General features: G+C 43.4%; 1 protein-coding gene across 1 annotated transcript in view; it reads left to right on the top strand.

Annotated features, from left to right (window-relative positions):
• Serpine2 (serpin family E member 2) overlaps window positions 1-14,959 on the top strand; it is a 57,970-nt gene extending 43,011 nt beyond the window's left edge. The window contains exons 5-9 of the mRNA XM_047546168.1: window positions 7,217-7,415; window positions 9,492-9,592; window positions 10,826-10,912; window positions 13,150-13,233; window positions 14,139-14,959. Coding sequence (XP_047402124.1) covers window positions 7,217-7,415; window positions 9,492-9,592; window positions 10,826-10,912; window positions 13,150-13,233; window positions 14,139-14,176 — 509 coding nt within the window. The 3' untranslated portion in view covers window positions 14,177-14,959. The remainder of the gene's footprint in view (window positions 1-7,216; window positions 7,416-9,491; window positions 9,593-10,825; window positions 10,913-13,149; window positions 13,234-14,138) is intronic.
• The last annotated feature ends 4,302 nt before the right edge of the window (window positions 14,960-19,261 follow it).

The raw sequence follows: 19,261 nt of genomic DNA, 5'->3' as shown, positions 1-19,261 counted from the left end.
TCTCCCTCCCTGCTGGTCCCCTCTCTTTACTCTGCTTGTCTCCCTTCTATTTTCATGAGATCTCTCCCCCTTTATTTCCTTTTATCTGGCTTCCACATATGAGAGAAAACACATGACTTTTGACCTTCTGAGTTTGATTTGTTTCACTTAATGTAATGGTCTCATGTTCCATCCATTTTCCTGTAAGCAACATAATTCCATTCCTCCTTATGGCTTAATAAAACTCCATTATGTTTATACACCACATTTTCTTTATCCATTCATACGTTTATGGACTCCTAGGCTGGTTCTGTAGTTTGGCTCTTGTGAACTGTGCTGCTATAAACGTGGTTATGCGTGCATTGCTATAGGATGACAGCTTTAATTCTTCAGATAAATGCCCAGGAGTGGTACAGCTGGTCCCGTGCCTAGTCTTTTGAGAACTCTGTGTACTGTAAGTGGGTCCTTTTGCTTGAAAGTGGTTTCCACCTTCTGGTCTCACTGAGCCCCCGTCTGGGGCCGGGCTGCCTAAGCAGACGTCACTGAAACACTGATGCTACCCCCAACTCATGTCCCAGGCTCAGCTGTTTTATTTTAGGTCAACTTTTGTACACATTCTGCATTCTATTAAAAATTAAAAGTGAGACGTTCTCTTTGTATATTTACTTTTGTTGCTGATTTTTTAGACATATGTATGGAAGATTAAAATGTTTGCTTTTATAGGATTATAACTTTTAGCAGATGGGCTGCACCTAGAGAGGAACACCTCGGGGTAGCTTTTCAATTAAGAACTGATTTGTTCAAGAAAATACGTGTGTGTTCTAGAAAATAATGCACAAATGCATTTTTGTCATCAAAGATGCCACTCAGCAGAACAGCGGTGTTTTGCTGGATGTCTTCCCCGTGCCTCCCCTTCCCTGTGCCCTCCCTTCTCCACCCCACAAAGCTGCTCCAGTCGACCCCTCTGCCCTCTGACTTCCTGTGGGCTGGGCTGGTGGGGAGCTGTCAGGTGATGGGGTGAAGGAAGGACAGGTTTGGGACTTTGACCTCCCAACCCTGTCCCTGCAGCACCACCACCGTGCTCCATTAAAGATCTGTCCTGCTGAGCAAGGGCCCAAGTGCCCTTCCTGGGTCGTGGCCCTAAGGCTGGCAGTGTGCCCCCTCTCTGCTGTGTGGTGTGCTGTCCCTAACAGCTTCTCTCTCCTGCCCCTGCTTTGTAAGTAATGCTGTCTTTGAACTCTGCTGAATGGCCCTGTCTGCTGTCTTTCTGTTTCCTGCCCTGACTGGTCTGCTGTGAACTCAGAGCTGGTAGGAGCCTCCCCTCCTCGCTCCCTCACAAGCAAACACAGAGACAGCCTCCTACCTCGTCCTCCTGCTCCGGCCTCTCGTGCCTTCAGGAATTTACTGAGTAGTGGAATTGGACCCAGCTGCTTTCATGGGTGAGCTGCAGGGCACCAGGGTGTCCTGTGTGGCCTGGTCTCTTGCTCTACCACCAGAGGGACTTTCGCCATGACAGGCAGCTTGTCGTGGCCTGGGGAGGGCGTGCTGCAGGCTGTGGTGTGCCCACGCAGGCCTGTGTTGCCTTGACTGCAGGCCGCTCATGCAAGCCCTTGCTGCTGTCCCCTCTGCCAGTGTCACCAGCGGGCTCAGGGGCTATTGTGCCCACACTCACATGACCTGCGGTGCCACCTGCCAGATGTTTCCTGGGCCTCAGCCAAATCTCCCTGTTGTTGATCACTTTGCTGAAACGTGGCCATCCAGTTCATCTTCCTACGTGTCTTCCCTTGGCCGTCATCAAGACACCTGAGAAGATTCACTTGCTGACATTTAGGAGAGAGGGTGGAAAATAAAAGGAGAGAAATTCTTCTGACTTGCGCCCCAGGAAGTGTAGATCCTTCAAGGGTATTTAAAAACTAGAAACTTGAAAATCTTTTTTAGTAGAAGTGTATTTCATACTCATTGCAAGACCAAATGCAATAGTATGGAAAACAGAAAGGAGTGCCCTATAGTCTCGTTTCCTAAGATAAGACCCCTACTAAGTGCCAGGTGTATCTTTTGAGATCTTCTCTATAGATATGTAAAATATTTGTGAAGCTTTTGTGCATATATAACATTAACATGTAATTTCTATTCCATAATCTGCTCTTTTCCTTAGCAAATATATTATGGAAAAATTTTTTTGCCAGCTTGTGAGGATTTAGATGATTTTATCAGCTATGTGGTATTCCAGCATAAACTTGCCTTAATATCCTATGGATGACCATTTACTTTTTCCCCATAATCAACAGCACTGCAGTGAGTACTTTTTTTGTGGGGTGGGGATTGAACTCAGGGCCCTCAATCACTGAGCCACATCCCGAGCCCCTGTTTTGTATTTTATTTAGAGACAGGATCTCATTGAGTTGCTTAGCGCCTCGCTTTTGCTGAGGCTGACTTTGAACTCGCGATCCTCCTGCCTCAGCCGCCCAAGCCGCTGGGATTACAGGTCTGCGCCACTGCACCCAGCTTGCAATGAGTGTTCTTTTACATCAGTTTTCAGATACTTGTATCCATATTTTTAAAGGTATTTGCTTGAATGCAAATTGCTGAGTCAAAGTTGTTATGTTTTTTTGTCTTTATGGTTATGATTTAGACATTAGGAACTTTATTCTACAAAAAAACCACAAAAAATAACCAGACTTGTGTTTGCAGCTTCCTTTTTCCTCCGAGTTTCCAGCTCACACCTGCCTACCCGAATTACTTCTCTGCTTGCTCCCTAGACTGCCTATGCGCCTTCTTGCCATCTGGGTCTCCCCTGTGGTTCTTTAGCAGCAAATGGCTCCAGTGCTTCCCTAGTTGCTTCGGCACCCCTCCCTGCCCTGCCATTTCTCCAAACTCCTCTTGGACTCCAGTCTGCAGTGTCCATAGCTATATGGAGTGAATCTATTTTTTGTTGTTTTTATTTCAGTTCTACTAAAGTGTAACCTATACAGTTTCTTAAGAGCTCAGGAAATCCATAGTTACTTGTAGTATAAGGAAATTTGAGGGACTTTCATTTATAAAGCTTTCCTAATACTGATTATTTAAAATAGTCTCTTTGAATTTTAAGGCCGAGTAGAGTTCTTAACATTTCAATGAGTTTAGTCATGTCGTCCGTTGTAGGACTTAAAAGTGGGAATAAGAGTATTATAGAGGACTTCCCAGGAGAACTGGATTGTCCTCAAAGTACCCCTTCCCAGAAAATTCTCAAATCTTTTCCACATTTCCAATTCTTGACCGGTTTACTTATTATATTTCCCATGAGAAGTATGGTTGATCGCCACTCATCTAAGGGAAAAGACTTGTCTGTCCTTATCAGACGGAATGAACCTGCTTCCCATTGTATGTGCTGCCGAAAACTTGCCTTAATATCCTATGGATATTATGCTGAAGAGCCCATGGTCTAGTCACCAAGGTTGAGGAGCAGGTTAGCAGGAGTGGATGCTCGGGAGGAAGAAGCCCTGGGACCTCAGCGGTTCCGTGCCCTGATCCTGGCTCCCAAGCACCTTCCTGCTCAGGAGTCCTATTCCAGGGTAGCAGATGTGGTGACCCTTGTGGATCCATTCTGTGGTCACTGTGAGTAGTGACCCAATGTTGAAGAAGTGAGCAAAATCCTCCTGGAAGTCTTGGCCATGTGCCAGCCTGCGCTGAGCACTCTGTATGTATTATCATCTCAGTCCTTTTTCTTGTAAGGTATTATCACAGCATTTTACAGATAAATGAAGTAAGACCTGGACCTAAGGAGCTTGCCGAAGTCACAGAACTGGTGTGCTGTGGAGGGAGTCTTGAATCCAGGTCCCAGGATCTGGGAGCTGGGCCTTGACCACAGTGCTCTTCTGCTGTAAAGGGTACTTTGGGGGCAGTGCTGTGGTGACTGGCGGCAGGAGAGGAGAGGTGTTGGTTTCTCTCAGCTCCTCAAGCTGCCCCCTAAAGCTAAGCGTGGGTGTGGGTGGAAGCGTGCGGCTGACGTTGGTTGGACGCTGCAGTCAGATGCAGCAGCAGAACCTGGAGATGAGTTGTCATGCGTACGTGAGCTCTGGGTGCAGAATGGTTCACAGTTCTCATCATTAGTAATCAGTAACGGCGTCCAGTCCAGGATGGCTTAGCAGTGGACGAGTGTGCCAGCTCGCCACCACAGGCCGTCCCAGCCAGCACACCTTTTCATTATTCATAACCTCAGTCCTTCTTAACAGAGCAGTAAATATTTCTAGAAGCAATTAATGCCTCCAAGTCCTTGTTTTATGCCCTGGAGCAATAATTTATTAACTACTTACCAGATTTCACAGTTTCTAAAAATTAGCTCTGCCAGAGTTTCCTTCTAGGATTAAGAGGCCTGTCAGGAAGTGACCATCTCTCCTTTTCCTCTCATTTCGCATTGACTTTGCAGTTTCTACTGAGGCCATCTCGTTGTGCAGATGGAAAGTGAAGATGCGGAGTGCTAGCCGATTCAGGTAGCCAGGCCAGAGGGACCTGACAGCATCCTGAGCTGAGGCGGGCGGTGCCAGGGCCCTGAACTGCCCTCAGGCTCGCGCGTCCTGTGGGACCAGGAGAGACCGCGCAGCCCGACAACACCTTCCCAGGGGACCCGCCTTGATGCCAGTGTTCGAGTGACTTCACTCTTATCATACTTTATGGCTAAAAGCGTTTGATCTGTAACAAAGCTTGTGCCCTTTTCTCTCTCCCTGGACTGGTCCCTCCCAGACCTGGCTGTTGACGTTCCCCACCTCCAGTGCAGAGATGGCAGGGGGCATCCTCAGAGCAAAGTCCAGAGAAACTCGTGAATGAAACCCCCCTTTGTTTCTTTCATAACTGTGTTGTCCCCCAAGAGCATTTGGAAGAGTGGGAGGAAATTCACTGGGCACAGACCCCGGGCCAGGCCTGCCCAGGGCTCAGCCGTTTTCCCATTTACTCCTCACGCACTTTGGGAGGCACAGACCGCAGCATCCCCACATCCCCATGCTGTACACAGGAGGCCGAGAGGTCGAATAGCCTCACCACGACCAGAGTCCTTAAAAGCTTGACGTGCCTGATAAAACATTCCAGAAATCCGCCAGAATCCTAGGAACACTAGCATCCCATTCATCTGTTCATTTTTGTGACTCTTTTCATTACATTACTGGTTTAAATGTTTAATTGAATATTTAATTCTCTGGCATGCTCTATGGAAAACTTTCTCCAGGGGGTGGTTAGTAGCCTTCCTGGGCTGCTTGCCATGAGCTGGGTGGCAAGCTGGCACCTCCATGACTGTGTTTTTTTTTTTTTTTTTTTCTTTTCTTTTGTTCCCTTGATTGTACACATATATGTAACAATACAGTTTAACATAGATGTTAAGAGCACTTTTCATATTTTTTCATATTTTATGAAGAGACTTGAAACATAGACTTTCTATTATTATTCATACCCATAGCACATCCAACTCTAACTCCTGAATGAATGCATTACGATTTGTTTAGAATTTAAAGGCTTAATGGCAAAAATTAGGGGAGAAAAAAGAATATGTAAGTTTATTTTACATAACTGACTGAAAAATAAATTAGATAATAAATAGAATTCATACAGTCTCGTATGCCCTGAAGGAGGTGTTACCTGATTTGGAGGGTGATCACTATTTCTAAATAAGCGCCTTGGGAACTTCTGTGACTGCAAGTTCACAGAATCCCATAGCTGTGTTTTCCCCCAGTGCTCAGTTTTGCTGCTTAGTAACCGTCTTAGCCTTTTTTGTTGTTGTTGCTATAACAAAACTACCTAAGACTGGGTAAATGATAAAGAATAGTGGTTTATTTGGCTTGTTCTGGAACCTGGAAAGTCCAGTAGCACGGTGCTGGCATCTGTCAGCATCTGGTGAGGGCCTTCTTGCCACATCATAACGTGGCGGAGGGCATCGCAGGGTGAGACAAGCAAGCGTGCTAACTCAGGCCACTTTTCCTTTTCTTATAAAGCCACCCATACCATTATAGGGACCCCCCTCACCGGAGCTCATCTAGTCCTAATTACCTCCCAGAGGCCTCTCCTCCTAATACCATCTATATATGAATTTGCAGATTAAGTTTCTGACACATGAATTTAAGGGGACACAGTGAAACCATATCACTTACTAAATAATGTTAAACATTTTACATGAAATTAAAATGTCCTGTGGTCAAATTGGCTTGGGAAATATGGAGACCAGTAGAGTTAAGTGCTTTTCTTGGCTGTGAAATACCTCAGAGTATAGATTCTGAATCTGCAAGAAAACTTGTATGTGTACTTCCAAAACTTCCTATGATGTGGACTATCTCTGTGTCTGTAGAGCAGCTTGCAGGTAGTGTATGCTGTAGACAACATTTTGAGAAATGCTGATTTAAATCATTCTTGAGGTTCTATTAGGAGGTATAAGTACCATAAAGTATCTACAAACCCTGGGGGGCATAGAGAAGGAAGTCGGGGTAATGGAGTAAGGCAGGTTGTTTAACTTCTCTAATTGTGACCTCCTCCTGTAAAATAGGGCTGACTGCACCCACCTCCTGGAGACTGAGGTTCTGCATATGTCCAGGTGGTTGGTGTGGGCTGACAGAGTGGGCCCTAAATGACAGAAGCTGTTTCTCCCTTCTCCTTCATACGCACATACACGTTTACCCAAAATAAGGACCATAGATAATACAATTATACTGTATATGGGATTCCTTCTAAATGAAAAGATTTTAGTAGCTCTTGTCACAAAAATAATTACACTTCCTCTTTTTTTAAAAAAAAAAAGTGAATGTGAGATGATGGACGTGTTCATTTGTTTCACTATTATAATTATTTTACCATCCATATGTATCCTGTAATATCACGTTGTATACCTTAATTATATACAATGCAATTTATATTTAAAAATCTAAATGAAAAAATGATTCTAAGACAGAAAAATGCATTCTTTTATTCATATAAAGGTCAACTTCTTGTAAAGCACTGTATTCAGAGTGCTTGATGATCTAGTTAAAGTCTACTCGGCAGAATTAAAGTAAGGTCAGTGGTGCCCCAAGGCATTCTGTCTAGACTGAAGGAGGAATTCTTCACCAGGGAAGGGAGAAATCACTGACCTTATCTTTGTCCTTCTGCGGAAGCTACTTCTGGTGCAGGGGTTCTCCAATGGAATTGCTGTCTTCCCTCCAGGGGTCCCCTGGTGACCAGCAATCGCTCATGCCCCTTCTAGAAGTCATCGAGGATACACTGAACCTGCTTCTGGTTTCTTTAGGCTCTACAAGCACCCCTGGTGACTTGTGGTACAACTTCATTGAACTGCCTTACCATGGGGAAAGCGTCAGCATGCTGATTGCCCTGCCAACGGAGAGCTCTACCCCACTGTCGGCCATCATCCCCCACATCAGCACCAAGACCGTCAACAGCTGGATGAGCATGATGGTGCCCAAAAGGGTCCAGGTGGTCCTGCCCAAGTAAGTGGCCCTTCCCCTAAAGGAAAACCCAGGATCGCCCCATCCGTAGCTATTGTGTCAGACACCAGACAGCATGAGGCTAAAGTACGGCACCTCACGGAGCCTGTTTTATTTTGCCGAAACTGCTTGGTGGGAATACAAGGCCGAGCTTTTCTGAAAGCTTTCTTTCAATCGTGGTGCTTCTTGTGTGGTAGGATAATGATAATAAGAAAGGAGAGCTGGCAGCCTTCGTCTCCGAACCTCCACATGAGCACGAGTTCTTCATGACTCTAACAACTTTTCATGTTTCATTGGGTTGGAAAAAACAAAAATAAAAACTGAGAAACGTGCCTATCATCATAACATGGATGAAAATACGGTGACATTTAACCCATTAAGTCCCATCATCCCAGGTATGAGACATCTATAAAAACTTAGACCAAGCAATAAATATACCATTTATGTAACTTTTGCAATAAATATTTTTTTAGGGTTCTATTCTTTTGGGAAGAGTAATGGGTGAGTTATTAGAGCATTGGAAAGTGTATGCATGAAAATACAAAGTCTATATAAAGGTTCTAGATTTTGATTTGCAGCCGTTTAAATGCACCTGGGTTAACTTTGTTGAAATATTCACAGAATTGAAGACTTGGAACTTAATTAAGGGAGTTCCATGGATTTTGATAAGGAGCTTCATTTTAGTTTTTTCTTAAGTTTCAACTAGAAGTTACTAATGACCACAGCCCAAATGCTAGCTGGTAAATAAAATGTTTTGGAATCTACCCAGGCAGAATTCTTATATTAGCATTATGACAATTTTTCTGTTACACCCTAAAAGTAAAATACAGATGGAATTTGAGCTGTCATGACTTGAGGGGAAAAGTGGTCCCAAATTCTATGTGAATCCTAATTTCTAGCAATTCAGAGAATGCCTTGTCCACTACTGTGAAGGAGGAAATGAATGTCATCTTCTTCCCATGAATTTTTCAACATTACCATTCTCCCACTAGCCAGAGTGTCTGACTACCCAGGCCTTGGTGGTAGTGGAGAGTCTTAACAGCTTTTGATTCTTCTTTCACCATTCAAATAATCAGAGTAATACATTTACAATAAGTATTAGAACTCCTCCAAAGATTTTTGGTTGTTATTTTTGCAAAATAAGCCTTCAGTAGGCATTGCTGGATATAAGTGAATCAGATGGTGGCATTGTGAGCCCTAGGGCTGCCATTATGGCCCATCTGTGTTGCGAATCTGCTCATTTTCCCTTGCTGCTCTTTCACAGGGTGAGATTAAATCTAGGAAAGCATTTCTAGTGACAAGTTTCATAGCTGACATTCACATGTGCGTGGTTCTCAAGCCAGGCTGGCTACAAATATCTAAGAAACTTACACCCAAATACAGTATCATGTCACCTATTCCTAATGCTGACCTGTTTTCACAGTGAAGTGTTTTCAGAATCCCAGCATGCATTATTGGGAATGTATCTCCTCTCCTGATCATCTCCAGCCCAGTAAGGAAGGTGGTGCCTCCAGCAGCCAGGGTGGTGGCTCATTAGCTGGATGTGGGAAAGAACCGTAGATATTCTAGAGTACCAGAAACCTGTCTTCGCCTGAACGTGCACCTCAGTGTAACAGGAAAGGCTTTTGCAGCTGGCTCTTCCTGAGTGTCAACAGGGAGCCTGCTGCACACGAGGGTAAGGACACCCATCTTTGCTGTTTGTGTGTCCTGCTCACTTGTCAGCTGAGTGAATGAGTATTTAAATATTTAAAAGTTAAGATACAGTTCAGACTGGTGTTTAGATCCTACTTTAAAAGAATCCATAGCCGGGCACAGTGACACGTACCTGTAATCCCAGCGATTTGGGAGGCTGAGGCAGGAAGATCACAAGTTTGAGGCCAGCTTGGGCAACTTAGGGAGACTCTGTCTCAGAATTAAAAAGTGTGGGGTGTAGTTCAGTGGGAGAGCACCCTGGGTTCAATCCCCAGTATCTCAATCCATCAATCATTAGAAATCTGTTTATAAACATACACCAATTATATCATTTTGTATCACTTAAAGCCTTGTGATTTTTTCCCCCTATCTTCTGCTTTCATGTAGATTCACAGCTATGGCACAAACAGATTTGAAGGAACCACTGAAAGTTCTTGGCATTACTGACATGTTTGATCCATCAAAGTCAAATTTTGCAAAAATAACAAGTATGTACAATTTAAAACTTATTCTTAAACTTGAATAAAATGTTACAAACTGAATTTGATTTGTTCAGAGAGAAACAGTCTAGAACTAGAAATGTGTTGCCGTAAAACTGTTTTGATATCACCAAATGATGCTGTTGACCTTCACTTAAATCAGTGACGTCATTTACCCCTGTTTCACGTGTGCAGTTCATGGGACCTTCCAGTCTCTACACAGCTGAAGAAGCATTTTGCATATTGCCCCTATTACCTAAAAGTTCGTCTTTTAATTAGATGTGAATTAGCTATTTTAGCCTTTTATTGCCCATTAATCTTTAATAACATAAATTCAAATGAGTCTTTTCTTTGCCAAAGCTGCTAAGACAGTTGGTGTGACTTTTTCTAGTTGTGTTCGAATAGTTAGTTCTTTGCTTTTTAAGTTAAAAAGATAGCAACCCCTTCCAAAGAGAAGCCTTGGCTGACACATTATCTGTGCTCCACCTGTTTATTGTTCCCCTTGACTGGTGAAAAATCGGTTTGTGACCAACCCCGGTTGCAGGCCCCTGAACACCTGCATACCTACCTGTTCTGGAGACAAATGGGACTTCCCTGGTGAAGCTTTCTGGGCCCGTTTCCCCATCTGCAAATACCATCTGAAACTCTTTCTGGGTCTGACATTCTGATAAAATATTATTTTGTTGTTTCTTACTAGGCTCCCTTTTTAAAGCCCCTTTGTTTTCATTTTTTTAAATAAAATTCCTTGTGATCAGAGTTGAATTGAGTAGAGGCATGAAAACAATTGGGGTTCTGGGCCTCTCCCAGAAGTATTTATCCCAGTTCACTCAGCAGAGATTGAAATTCAGGATAAGTCACAGCCACTTAGGTCCTTCAGTCTCTGGCACTGACTGAGGTCACTGCTGACACTTTTTGGTTTTTTTTTTGGGAGGGGGTGCGGTGTACCAGGGATTGAACCCAGGGGTACTCAACCATTGAGCCACATCTCCAGCCCTGTTTTGTATTTTATTTAGAGACTGGGTCTCACCGAGTTGCTTAGTGCCTCACTTTTGCCGAGGCTGGCTTTGAACTCGCGATCCTCCTGCCTCCGCTGGGATTACAGGCGTGCACCACCACACCCGGCGCTGCTGACACTTTTTAAGAACTGGAATTTGCCGTGACTTTGAGGTTACTTTTCCAATGAAATGGATGGCCTTTACATATCAGGCAGTTGCTGATTCTGTTTTATTTTTCCCAAAATAGGATCAGAAAAACTTTATGTCTCTCACATCTTGCAAAAAGCAAAAATCGAAGTCAGTGAAGATGGAACCAAAGCTTCAGCGACAACAAGTGAGTGCTGGGTAACCTGAGAGGGAGGGAAGCAGAGGCGTACCAATTCATTCCTCAACGTAGCCGTCTTCCAGGCGGCCAGCTGGGCCCTGTGGGTCTCCAGGGACAGCTAGCAGTCAGTAGGGCCGGTACAAGTGTCTCACTGAAGTGGGAGAAATCCTCTAGGATGGGCGTCCTCAAGCCCTGTGAAGAGCCAGGTAGCACATACCATGCACTCCACTCCGTGACCACACGGTCCCCACCCCAGCGCTGACGTCTGCCAGTGTAGTGCGAAGGCAGCTGTGGACAATGCAAGTGAACGGGTAAGACCGAGTCTCAGCCTCGCTACCTGTGGGATTCAGCCCTGTAGACTTGGCCTGAAGACAGTCTCAGGAGAATGAAGCACACTCTGGCTTCTTACTGGCCGAGAAGGCCAGTCTTCAGATTGAAACACACACAACAGCAAGTGTGTGGAGGAAAGTATGTAGTCAGTTTCCCCCAGGACAGAGTCGGCGAGCGTCTGCTGAATGGCGTCAGGATTGCTGTGCAGCCTTCTTGTTAAGTAGAGCATCCACATCTGCGTCTGCTCGGCCGCTTATGTAATGCAGAAGAAACTAGAACGATCTTGACCCTCCACCCCTGCACTTGTCCACATGAGACTGGATAAAGAAGTCTGGCCCAGACCTCTGAGCTCATAAAGTGAGCTGCACCTGCTGCTGGGCTCAGTATTCCTGGTGGTATTTCTGGTGCCATTTATACTCACAGCAGACACCACATTGCCTTTCTCAGACAAAATTTCTTTATTCCTTTAAAATAGCATTTAAAACAAAGAACTTGAATAAGAGACTTGGAATTTTTAAGATGACCTTTAGCTTTCTAGGTGATTGTGACGTTTGAATTTCACCAAAGTTATTACCAATTTTGCCAACTAGTGTAACTATCAGGACCAGTTAGGCAATTTGTGGGACCTCGTGCAGAATGGAAATATGGAGCCCCTTATTCAAAACGTATTAAGAACTTAAAGACTGCAACAACTGTGGGGCCTTGTGTCACCTCCCGGATCCTGCTGTATCAGGCAGATGAGGCTGCAATAACAAATGTCACAAGCTAGGAACTTTTACTATAGAAATTAATTTTCTTCTAGCTCTGGAGGGTGGAAGTCCAAGATCAAGATGTCGGCAGGTTTGGCTTCTCCCAGTCTTTCTCCTTGGCTTGCAGATGGTGCCTCATCCTCATGCTCACGTGGTCTTTTCTGTGTGCAAACAAACCTGATGTCTCTTGCCTTTCTAGAAAGAACACCATTCTTGTTGAATTAGGACCCCTCCCTTTTGATCTCTCTTTTTCCTCCATTACTTCCTTTAAGACCCTGTCTCCAAGTGCAGTCACATTAGGAGGTTGGAGCTTCAGTGTATGGATTTGAAGAGGACACAATTCAGTCCCCAATACCTATTAACTATTAATTTTCATAGTCCTGGAGGAATGGTTTGCCCCAGCGTAACTGCAGGTGTTCCTTTATAACATTGAGCCAAAGCCATAGTGCTTTCCAGGAGTCCAAGGGAGGGGACTGAACCATTGCAGCAGGTGTAGTGTGGCTCTGCCCACACACCTACCCTCCCCAGGGCCTTGTCATGGGCTTGTGATGTGAAAGCCACCATGGATGAGCATGGCAGAGTAAGCAGGCGTGAAAGCCATGAGCCTAGTCTGATGTTCACCTGAGGAGCTGAACAGTATGTGAGGTGGGTCTGGACGAGTGGCCTGTATTCCTGATGCAAGGGAGACCTAAATGAGGTGCCAGTGGAGTGGGCACGGACAAAACCAAACAGCTGAACTGGACCTTGATGGGCAGAGCAGAGTCAGCTAGATTCCAAAGGCCCCGTGGCTTTAGCAGCATGGCAGATGGTATAAAGAAAAAGTAACGAATAGTAACAGTGGTGATGCACTGGGTGTTGGTTTAGTGGCAGTCAGTGTTCTAAGAGCTGGAATGTGTTCTGTGTCATTTAATCTTCATAAACTCCATGAGGAGCAAGTATCGTTTATTAGAGAAGAGGATGCTTTTATAGAACAAATGAGGCGGTAAATGTAAAGGGCCTGACCAGGGTAAATGTTCAATAAATGGTGACCAGAGGCCGTGACAACGTGGCCAGTCTGTGGGATATGAGTTAAGTGTGTCTTCAGACCCCAGTGGCTAAGGGTCCGTGGTGCCCTTGCCTTGCTGACCTCCTGCTGGTGAACAACACATTTCCTTTTTCCTTCCGTAGCTGCGATTCTGATTGCAAGGTCCTCGCCTCCCTGGTTCATAGTAGACAGACCTTTCCTGTTTTTCATCCGACATAATCCTACAGGTAAGTGGGCTCCTCCTCCACTGTTCATTGTTGGAATCCGGCCATAGCTCTGTCCACAAGTCTTGCCCTTAGTCCCTTTCCCATGTCAGAGCCACTTGGAACAATGTAACCACCTACATTAATGAGGTAGGAAAGTCAAGGCCGTGTTTGCAGAGCATGACAGAGTTCTTGAAATACTCACAGGGTTTAAGTTTGGGCGCAGTGGTAATTGTGGTGGTGGTGAACCTACAGAGAGGCTCCACGTCCCATTGGGACATTTTTGATGTCTGCTGATACTGCTGTGTTTTTATAAATGCATAAGTTAAACTTTGCCAGAAGCTTTGTGTCTTCAATCTGCAAGCCCACCCTGTTGTTATGACTGGGGCTTGTTCATCCAGTCGAGCTTAGTCCCACAAGTCATGGGGTCAAGCCTGGCTCTGGCCTTTAGCTTTTTCCATAAAATAAGGATACTGGCTTCTTTCTTTTAGTTCCATTATGAAGTATAATATGATCCTGTGGAGCGTAGGCACTCCACAGGAAAAGGTAGTTCCTTTTCCTCCTGCTCATTGCATGCCCAGCATCCTAATGCCCGAGCTGGCTGCAGAGCTGAGCAGTCCAGTAGGGAGCCCGTAACCATGTGTGTCTGCTCACCTTAACTCTAAATTAACTAAAGGAACATAATTAAAAAATCCAACCTCTTCATCACACTGGTGACACCTGTAGCACTCGATCACCCTGTGTGACCGGGGCCACTACCCTGGACAGCGAAGGTGCAGGCCACTCCCGTCTTCACACAAGTTCTGTTGACAGCGCAGCTGCGCAGCAGGCCAGGTGTCGCTCCCTCCCCTCCCTCAGTAACACTTTGCATCTTATTTTAAGGGTTGTTCTTGTACAGACTAGCCTGTTGTTTCTTTTTCATTCCCTAGGTGCTATCTTATTCATGGGACAGATCAACAAACCCTGAAGAACAACACAGAAGAAACCAGGCGGAGCAAAGACTACTTTGCTATGAAGAAGACTCCTTTCCTACACCTTTCATAGTTCTGTTAAATATTTTTGTACATTGCTCTTTCTTTTTTCAAAACTAGTTCTTAGCCACAGACTCCATGATGCAAGCATTTCTGTTCTGGGAGGTGTTATGGAGATGTAAGGGCAGGATGGCTACAACCCTGTACTGAGGCCCATAGAAAGGCTTCGGAATGTCTGGAAGAGTCTTTAAACTACTGACTGGTTATCTAGGCTAACAACCCTCTTGAGTATTTGCTGTCTGTCTGGTTCAAGGTTTTTTGTTTTGTTTTGTTTATGTGTGGCTTTTCAGGATAAATTTAATCAGTGTGACAGAAGAAGGAAAAAAAGAAAATTTTATGGTAACTTTTACTTTTTTATGGAAAAAATATTATTTGCCTTTTTAATTCTTTTTACCCCACCTCCATCCAAAGTCTTGATAGCAAGCATTATTTTGGGGGTGGAAATAGCAAAATCTCTAGCCTCCTGTGTGTTTTTGTTGTCGTTGCTGTTATTGTTTTATATAATGCATGTATTCACTAAAGTTTAAAAACTAATGTCTTGCTCAGCAAGGTTTGCTGTCATGCAGTGTGCCTGTCCCCGCGGTCTGTACTCTTGAGATTTGCATTTTTGTATTTTGTACAAAGTAGAAATAAAGTGTTATGGGTAGTAAAAAAAAAAAAAAAATTGACATTTTTCTCCTATTTGAAAATACGGCAAAATAAACAGCATTTAAAAAACACATCAGCTTCTTCTAAGCATTTGCATTTAGGCAGACTACAGGAACTTTTTCTCTTTTTCCTCTAAACCTGACAAGAAACACTCTTCTGGCTTCTGCACCTCTAGTTTATAGATCACTGGAGTCATTATTAGGCAATCCCAGGTCTGAGCTTACCCATGCAGGGCACTCAGGCTCTGGATTTTGCACAAGTGTGGAAAGAGGCTGCTGGAGACTGATGTACTTTGGAAATCTGAGGCAACAATGAATGTTTTGTTTTTGGTGATAAGCCGCAGTGTTTGCTTTTTGAAATGATAATTTTTGTTTTGTGTTTTGGAGTTGATTTTTTTCCAAGTTCAACTCAAACATCAAGATTGTTACCATTTGGTTTTTTCATGAATTTCTTAAAGATTTGGGTAGTCATTTCTCAGTCAAATGGCTTGAAACACTTAAAAATATTTCCCTTTTTCTCTTTTCAGCCCGTGAACTCCACTTGTCACTCTAGCTAAACACTAAAACATCGCATTCAGTCTCCCACCTATTTGCCATTTGTGGTTCTTTATTTGTTCTAATTAGTAGTACATGATAGTAGAATGCATTTATACTTTTTGATAGCTCATACATAAATGGACTGTAATCTCATTTTTCTGATAATACATATTGTAATTCTTTTTTTTATTGTTCGATTTATATTGTAAACAAATGGGGTACAACTTGTTTCTCTGGTCATATTGTAATTCTTTATTGGTAAAGTGGACCGAATGTTGCTGTTTGCAACTATGGAAGGATGTATACTTCAGCAAACCAGGCTTTTACTCCTTATTGAGCAATAAAAGCCAAGAAACTATTTTGGATGATTCCTTCAAGCCACATATATTCTAGCAAACGCACCAACTGTAACTAATGCCTTTTAGAGCCAGTCTTACAAAGGCTTCCTATGCTCTTCCATTCCATAATATTATTTTGAATTGTTTAAAGTAGTAATAGTGTTACCAGTAAAATAACTACATACTCCATTCCCTCATTCATTATTTATTCAAATGCTATATTGTACAAGTTTCTGCAGAGAAACTGAACCAATATGGATAGATACATGAGATTTATTATGGAAATTGGCTCTTAGGATTATGGAGACTGGAGAGTCAGTTCTGTGATCTGCCATTTGTAAGCTAGAGAACCAGGAAAGCTGGGGGCATAGTGCAGGCCAAGTCTGAAGGCCTGAGGGCCAGGGCAGCCATGGTGTAATTCGCAGTCAAGCTGAAGACCCAAGGACATGGGGTTCTGATGTGCAGTGTCAGGAGAAGATGGTTAACCCAGCTTCTAAAGAGCGAATTTGCCTTTCCTCTGCCTTTTCTTTTTCTTTTTATTGATGCATATTAATTATACAAAATGATGAGTTTGATTATGATATATTCATATACAAAAAACATAATTTAATCAATTTCACCACCTTCAACTGGTTGAATGATACCCATCCACATTGAGTGAGGGAAGGTCCTCCTCAGAACACTGATTCAAATGCCAGTCTCTTCTAGAGACACCCTCATAGACACATCTAGAAATAACACTTTACCAGCTATTTGGGAGTTTATCCTTTAGTCCAGTCAAGTTGACATCTAAAATATCACAAGTGCCTATAGGTAGGTAGCAAGTACTAGAAGGTGCCAAGATAAATATGTGCTCTCCCTAAGTAATTTAATACTGGGAGCGAGAGAGAATCCTGGCACAGCAAAGTATCTTGCCACTGCAAGTGTTGGGAGTAGGTCCAACTGGATGTGAGTCAAGAGAGAATGCACCAGTGGTTGTTGCATGGCTGAAGGTCCCCAGACCCCTGACGACAATAGTGCTCATTGCAGAAAGGACCAGAGAATCTGCCTTTCTCACATAAGCCAGAGCAACCCTGGTACATGATATAGAGGGGCTCTCTCCAGTAGTATATTGGTGATATTAAACTTCGAAATATCTGGTCCTATTCCTGAGTACCTCTTTGACTATTAGCAGAGTTTCAAACACGAATGATGTATGGAACTCAGAAAAATAATAATCAAGGGTCCCAGACTGTCTATCCTCTATTCTCACTTGACCCTCCCAACTTCATCTTTTTCTTTCTAATCAGCACCCAGGTTCTGATCCTGATTAGCTTTTGGAACCTGTTTATAATCTCTGGACTAGGGGGAAAATTCCTCTCAATTTTTATGTAGATGTAATTTAACTTTAACCTTTTGATATGCTTTCAGTCAAGTCTGCAGGCCTTGTCTCACTTCAGGAAATATCAACTTTCTGAAAACTCCTTTCCTTAAGGGAAACTAGAATAAATTTGAGATATGGAGACTGCCACAAAAATTACAGGCCTGTGATAGATGATTTTTTTTGTGTGTGCTGTGGATATGTTTGAGCAAACTATTTATATCATATAGATTAGATGCCACACTGAGTCTGAGCAGGAGACAGGCTGTAATTTTCCTTAAATAACAAAATGGTGGCCCTATGGAAAAAATACAGTCAATAGCCAAGGAAGTCACTCTTCTGACACTTAACGGGATGGGTACTTGCAATTCTTCCTGAGGCACAATGGAAAAGGAGAGCAAGCACTGACCCGAATACCTTGGAAGCTCTATGTCTTAGTGGCCTTTTAAATCTTTGTACTAAATATGGAGGTAATAACAGATGACCTGGAAAAAAATCCCAATCATAAGAAAACATTACAAAAAGGTACATGAGAGTGTCCTTTGCACGTTACTGTTTTTCTGAAAATGAAAAACTGACAAACAAGACATGTGACATGAGGGTTTGAAGCCATTCACTCTGAGCCAGCATAGTAGTAAACACCCACTTACTAGTGCTGGTCAGTGGGGACAGCTGGCAGTCGTGAGGCCTGGGGAAGCCGCTGGGTGACGGCTGAGTCCTCAGCCTTCTGTGAATATTGACTGGAATGTTGTATCCTCTGCCTACCAAGAGTTCACCCTGAGAGGCCAAAGTGTGGAAATCACCACTAGCCCCATTTCTTTAGATTCTTGAACTGCACCTTTTAGTTCCTTTCTCAAATCTGCAAGAAAAGGAGATGGAAATGTGATTTCAATGAGAAATTTGCCAAATGAGATATCGCCATCATACCACGCACATTGTTGGTGTTTGCAGATTAAATTATTGAATATTAAGTAGCATAATGGAAATGAACCTTTCAAGCTCCTCCACCTGAAGTTTATAATCCCGTTTATCTAAGGGTAAAAATGAAGCATGGCAGGTCTTTGTACCTGTCCTTCCTAGACAAGAAAAATATTCTAGGACCGAGAACTAAGTCCTAATGGCAGACTGTCGGGAGCCCCATGAACGTTGCCATCAAATGAGTTAATCAACTAGTTTTCACTCTTTTGTCTTAGTTCCTGAGATCTGTGTTAAATGTCTCCTGGCCCTGACTGTCATTGCTGGCGAAAGGTGCTGACATCAATATATAGAGGAGGCATCATCAGCAAGTCTGGCAAACCCTTCTCTGACTTAGAAATATCTTTCTCCAGCTGTCAGTGGCCTCCTGACTCATTTCTTCTGCACAAGGAGGATAAATCAGTAGTTTATTTTGCACTTTAATGTACATCACTTCCAGTAAAAAGCTATTCTAGGAATAATCAAATAAGAATTTTTTCCTTTTTTTTTTTTTTGGTAGTGCTGGGGATTGAACCCAGGGCCTATGTGCTTGCAAGTCAAGCACTCTACCAACTGAGCTATATCCCCAGCCCTCAAATAAGAATTTAATGGAAGAGTAAGTTAGTATCTTTTTATCAATTGTTTTTCTCCTAGAAAAATTTTCTTAACTCACTGTTCTGAGTGAACACTGTCAGGCAGTCAGATGAATGAACAAGAACAGGTGTTTATTAGTGGGATGCACAGACACTACTAGTGCTACAGTTTTTCCAGGAGTATGTGTCCTTGTGATTGTAGTGAACTTGCATGCATTTCCTCCTGGAAAAATCATTCTTAATTTGCAAGGTGGGATTAAATCAAGCAGTTACTCTAAGTCTTCTGCAGAGAGAAACATGGATTTCAAGTGCTGTGATAGCCAACTGAAGTCAAGAGTCACAGCTCTATGTCTCAGAGGACAATGACTGAGGTCTTTTTGAGTTCTGGAGAGATGATACAGGGATCAGCTGAGGGGAAGAAAAACCAAGTTTAAGAATGGATCTTGGACAGCCTCTGTCAGCTGGGGAATGTTATGAGAGGGCCTTCTTGAGGTGGCAAGAATGTCTGCACACATCTGGTTTTAGGAAGTGTCTTGATGGACACGAGGATTCCCTGGTAGTGCACTTACTCTCTTCAGAAAAAGAAAATAGG

This window comes from Sciurus carolinensis, chromosome 3, assembly GCF_902686445.1.
Source record: "Sciurus carolinensis chromosome 3, mSciCar1.2, whole genome shotgun sequence".
Lineage (NCBI taxonomy): Eukaryota > Metazoa > Chordata > Mammalia > Rodentia > Sciuridae > Sciurus > Sciurus carolinensis.
Note: the sequence above shows the minus strand (reverse complement) of the source record. Positions and strands in the feature narration are given on the sequence as shown.